This window comes from Gossypium raimondii, chromosome 7 (genome assembly GCF_025698545.1).
Source record: "Gossypium raimondii isolate GPD5lz chromosome 7, ASM2569854v1, whole genome shotgun sequence".
Taxonomy (NCBI): Eukaryota; Viridiplantae; Streptophyta; class Magnoliopsida; order Malvales; family Malvaceae; genus Gossypium; species Gossypium raimondii.
Genome location: NC_068571.1, coordinates 34,745,293 through 34,751,358, shown reverse-complemented (window position 1 = coordinate 34,751,358; position 6,066 = coordinate 34,745,293). Strand labels below are relative to the sequence as shown.

Below are 6,066 nucleotides of genomic sequence, written 5' to 3'. Positions count from 1 at the left end.
TTCCAGAGAAAAAGGAATTTTACTGAGGTTTAAAATTTAACATATGAATATTTCTTCAAACCTATTAAAAAAATGAATGCTTACCCATGGCAATATTTGCATTTTGTGATGAAGGACTATAAATAACTAGTGTCTTATCCATGATGATATTATCAAAATATCATACTAAACTTGGAACATGCTACATGAAACTTGTAGACTTCACTTGATTAAAATCAAACAACATTCATATTAAGTCAACCAAACTCAACCCAATCTAATTTGATTATGAAAAGCCAAAAACCCGAAAATAACTCAAATCCAAAATGGCCAAAACTCAAAATAACTTAAAACCGAAATGAGCTAAACAACTAATCCAAAATGACCTAAACACGAGACGACCTAATCAAAAAAAACCAACTAGCGTAACTAAATAATCCGAGCGTAAAATGACCCAAACCGAAATAACCTACACTTAATTTAAATATAAGACCCAAATATAATACTTTTCAAATAGACCCAAAATTTAAAATTTAACATATGTAATAACTCTTAATTTGTTTCAAGAATACTCCATTTCCTAAATGAATGCATATAAAATTAACATATGTAATAAACAAATTAAGAGTTATTACATTTGTATGATAATATCATCATTTAAAATTAACAAAGTGCTAAATGGTTAAATCAAATTTATATTTGTTTATAGTACTAAACTTGAAATTTAACATATGTAATAACTCTTAATTTGTTTCAAGAATATTCCATTTCCTAAATGAGATAAATGCATATAAGACCCAAATATAATACTTTTCAAATAGACCCAAAATTTAAAATTTAACATATGCAATAACTCTTAATTTGTTTCAGTAATACTCCATTTCCCTTGAAATGAATGCTCGAAAAACTCCATCGGCAACGAAATTAAAGAAATTAAATTTGATGCTTGCATAATATTTTCTGCAAATAGCAACTCCCAAGATAAAATTCTTTTAACTCAGGCTTTCTATCCATATATAACCATTGAAAGAATTAACAGAATTGATTTCATGGTAAATACCAGCGAAATAAACAAATAATTCACACCATAGTTACATATATAATCAAAACCCTAAAAACCCAATATTTCTTCCCACAACCGAATAAAATCAGCAATGCAGGTTATCAATCTCTCTACGACTGAACAACTTCATAAAACCAAATAAACCTATATAACCCGAAGCCTAAAGACGCAAAAATAGTAACTGGAAGCAACGGGTAAAACCTTACCCAAAAAACTGAATGTCCTCGACGCTGTCTTTGGAGTAAATGTTGCGAAGCCTCCAAATGAAATGATCCGGGTAAGGTAACCGATGAAATGATGAATCGAAAGAATAATACCAATGCAGGGGATTAGGGATTAGGAAAAAAAGTTGAAGGGGATTTAGGGATTTCAATGGAGGGCAAAGAATTTTTCAGAAATTAGGGGCTGGGTGAGGGAAAGGAAGGGGGAAAACTGCTAACCTAAGCAAAACGACATCGTCTTTGTTAAGAATTTTTAAGTCCCCGAAATGAAACGGTGACGTTCAGGGGAATTTCTAATATGCTATTGCGGCGATTTTAGCCAAAACGCCGCTAAAATCGCCGCTAAATCTAATAAAATTGCGGCGATTTTTAGAAAAACACCACTCAAAATTTAATATCAATTAAGAAAACAATGCCGCTTTCGTTCAAGTTTTGATAAATTTTTGTGGCGTTTTTATTTTAAAACGCAGCTATTTCATGCCTTCTATGGCGTTTTCGATAGAAACGCCACTAAAAACAAATTCCCTCTAACCAAACGGCACCGTTTTCTATAATTTCTAGTACATTGTTGCGGCGTTTTTGCTGCAAACGCCACTACTCTTAAAAATTTTCAATTACTTAATAATTTTATAAAATTTACATTTGATACATTAATATGCCATTATTTTTAATTGTTAAATTTTTACAAATTGAAATATTGTTCGATTTTAAATTTGAATTATGATGGAAGGCATTTTATTTGCTATTAAAAATTAATTTAATTTTGGTATCTAAAAATTTATATAATTCTATTATTTAGTAAATTTAAATTTTTAATAATTCTATTTAAATTTTGTTACTTAAAATTTTAGTATCTAAATCCTATAAACCATTATAACCCTTATATCCTACAAAACCATATACAGTAGACGTACGACCCTAGATCACATACCCTAAACATTAAACCGTAGACCCTTAAACCCTAGGCCCCAACCCTTAAATCGTAAACCACAAATTAACTATAATGCCTAAACCTTTAACCCATATCCCCTAAACATATTGAATCGTAAAACATTAACTATAAACCCCTAAACCCATAACCCCTAACCCCTAACCCTAAACCCATAACCCCTTAACCCCAACCCTTAAACCATAATCCATAAGCCTCTAACACATATCCCTTAAACCTTGAATCGTAGAACATAAATATATAAACTATAAACCCCTAAATCCAAAACTTATAAATCATAAACCCCCAACTCGTAACCTTTAACCCATATCCCCTAAACATATTGAATCATAAAACATTAACTATAAACCCCTAACCCCAGCCCTTAACCTTTAACCCCTAAACCCTTAACCCCAATCCTTAAACCATATCCATAAACCCCTAATCCATATCCCTTAAACCCTAAATTAAAGAACATATATAAATTATAAACCCTAAACCCTGATTCATAGCATATATATAAACTATAAAGTGTAAACCACATCCATTTAAAAATAAACAATAAACATAACCCCTAAACTGATAATTCCTCTAAAGTTCAAAAACAAAAGACTAAAACTTTTTGCGGCGTTTTAAACAAAAGCGCCAGTATTGGTTGACTATTCCGGCGTTTCTATAAAAGCGCCACCAATTTTTGAGAAGCTGAACATGGAAACGGTGTCGTCTCACTTAACTCTTTTGCAGCGCTTTCCGAGAAAATGCCACTAATTCCTGACTATTGCGGCGTTTACTATTAAGCGCCACTAAAGTCTCTAAAAGCTATATAAAAACGACATCATTTCCTTAACAGTTTACGGCGTTTTTAAACTAGCGCCACTAAAGGCCCTAAATGCTAAATAATAAACGACATCGTTTGCTTAATAGTCTTGCGGCGCTTATGTTAAAGCGCCGCTAATTCTTCACAGTTTGCGGCGTTTCTACGAAAGCGCCACCAATGTCACAAAAGCTCAACAAGCAAACGGCGTCGTTTGGCTTAACTCCTTTGCGGCGCTTTTCAGAAATCGCCGCTAATTCCTATATTTGGTGGCGTTTTTAGACAAGTGCCATTAAAGTCTCTAAAACCTAATTTGAAAATGACATCGTTTTCTTAACAGTTTTGTGGCACTTCTGATAAAGCGCCACTAAAGCTTCGTTACTACGGCGTTTTTCGAAAATCGCCACTAACGTCTCGAAAAGATAAATGAAAAATAGCAACGTTTTCTTAACATTCTTGCGGCGCTTATGATAAAGCGCCGCTAATTCTTGACTATAGCGGCGTTTTTCATTAAGCGCCACTAAAGTCCCCAAAACCTAAACTGAAAACGATAGTGTTTTTCTTAACAGTTTTTGCGGCATTTATGACCAAACGCCGGTAATTCTTGCATGTTGCGGTGTTTCTAAGAAAGGGCCACAAATGTTTAAAAGCTTAACAGGAAAACGGCATCGTTGAACTGAACTCATTCGCGGCGCTTCCTAGAAGCGCCGTTAATTCTTGTCTTCTGCGGCGTTTTTTTAAAATCGCCACTAATATCTCTGAATCCAAACAAAAAAGGCATCATTTGCTTAGCTCTTTTGCGGTGCTTTTAGGAAAGCGCCGCTATTGATGACATTTTGCGGCATTTATTTTAGTTCGCCGCTAATGCTATATTTTATGGAGCGTTTTTTGATTAAACGCCGCTATAAACGCCGCTAATAACCGGTTTTGGTGTAGTGCGAAGATTTCATTTCCGTGCATTGCTTTAATGGAGAAGCATGGTTTGTTTCATTAAGCAGATCATATCCAATGTTTTAAGTTGAGATAATAGGATTAAACTCATTCTATCTGCAAATAATTACAAGAAACTTTCTACGGTATTAAGAGAGAATCGGAAATATGAGAAAATGAAGTTTGGAAAAATATAAGATCTGCAGTGTCTTTAACAATTTCCAGTGGCACTAGTATAAACCCTTATTACAATAGCAACGTCGAGTAGACATAATAATATTAGATGAATCTTCTAAAAGAAAGATTAATGGGGTAAAAATTTTGGTCATAGAGAATCAAATGCCCTAGGACAGAATCCCCTCAACTAAGTTATTTCAAAGACAAATGGTTGTGCTTCGGCTAATTCTAGAACCGAATTAAAATGACCTTCATCGCTATATGTATATATGTTTTTTTTAAATGGTTAACACGATTATGCACCGCCAGAACCGTACTTCTTTCCGAATACGATCAGCTGGAGCTTATCGTAGCCCGCAAGCACACCAGCACCGGCGATTGCACGGAGGATGTTAGCACCTGCACCTTTAAAGAGAGACTTGGAACCCTCATTTTTAAGGATCTCAGAAAATGCATGAATGGAGCTCTTGTATTTCACGGCTTCACCCGATGTCATCATCATCCTTCTACGGACAGTGTCGATGGGGTACGACGCAAGACCCGCACCGTTGGTTATAACCCAACCCAGAGCAAAGCTAGCAAAGAAGCTATCCTGATATATTATCCAAAACCGAAACCACAAAACACCAAAATGCATGTGAGGATAATCCTTACCTTGATCCTCTTGTCAGCATTCAGAAGGCACTTGAGCAGTGATCTTAATATTATCACTAGATAGTTGGAATACTAACCTGCAATGTTCCAACGAGGAGCACCGGCTTCAATGAATCGTACATTCCAAAGTAAAGACCACGGTATACAATGATGCCAACACATGAAATATTAAAGCCACGGTAAAGTCCAGCAATACCATCGGACTTGAGAGTCTTTTTATATACATCAACCAAGCCATTGAATTGCCTCTCTCCTCCTTTCTTTGCGGCTTTGGCATCGTTAGCAAGACGGGTTCGGGCATAATCGAGGGAATAGACAAAGAGAAGGGAAGAGGCACCAGCTGCACCACCGGATGCCAAGTTGCCTGCAAACCACTTCCAGTACCCATCACGGTCCTTCCTAAAGTTGAACAGCTTTTTAAAGTAATCCTTGAAGGCGAAGTTCAAGGCCTGAAGAAAACAAAAACAATGATTACATTAGCGGTGGTACAGCTTGAAATTAGAACATGGCTGAAGAAATTAGTTGCAAGCTAACCTGAGTGGGGAAATAACGGATCACATTAGCCGTGTTTCCTCTCCACAATGATATCATACCCTCTTCTTTGATTGTTCTTCTAAAACACTCACCGATTCCCTTGTAAGGTTCTGAGAGCCGACCGGCCCGAATCATCTCATCCTGGTTTTGGATTAAGAGCTTCACACGTTCAATAGGAGCAGCAGCAGTTTTGGACACTGCAGCCGAAACTCCGCCCATAAGAAAATCAATTACAAAACCGGATGCACCTTTCTCTGAAGGAGCCTGGACACATACAGGCGATGAACTTGAACGGACCCATGACAAATCATAGTTTGCTAGGCGTGCTTGGGCCATGGGATGCTGCTGTACTGTTGCATTGCAACGCCTCGGATGCAGAGTAGGCATTTGGAATTGGAATCTTCCATGGCGATATTCAATATCTAGTGAAAGGCCGGCTACCTTTTGCAAGACACAAGGATGCTGGTGGTGCCTATCAGCCATCACTTCACAAGTGATACAGAAAGTTAATATATCTTTTCTTAATCAGAATGAAGATTCAACAGGAGATATGAACAATAAAGATACATAAAAATAAACGAACATAAATTATAAAGAGAAAATGATGTATGCCAGACTAAAGAACTCACCTGACCAGTAAAAGAATATGAAAGGAAAAGAGGAAGAAAGAAAAAGGAAAATAGATCAACAAGGTGGAAACAATAGCGAGAGACAAGTAAAAGATCCCTGAAATGGGTTTATAAGAAGATAGAAGAAAAGCAATAAG

The 6,066-nt window shown here is 36.1% G+C and overlaps 1 protein-coding gene across 1 annotated transcript; it reads right to left on the bottom strand.

The window, feature by feature from the left end:
• Window positions 1-4,102: 4,102 nt before the first annotated feature.
• LOC105794383 (ADP,ATP carrier protein 1, mitochondrial) lies at window positions 4,103-5,783 on the bottom strand. Its single transcript, XM_012623548.2, has 3 exons — window positions 5,301-5,783; window positions 4,844-5,215; window positions 4,103-4,704 (listed from the first exon to the last, which is right to left on the bottom strand). Exons 1-3 carry the CDS (start codon window positions 5,781-5,783, stop codon window positions 4,408-4,410), a joined length of 1,152 nt encoding a protein of 383 aa, XP_012479002.1. The 3' UTR covers window positions 4,103-4,407.
• Window positions 5,784-6,066: the final 283 nt, after the last annotated feature.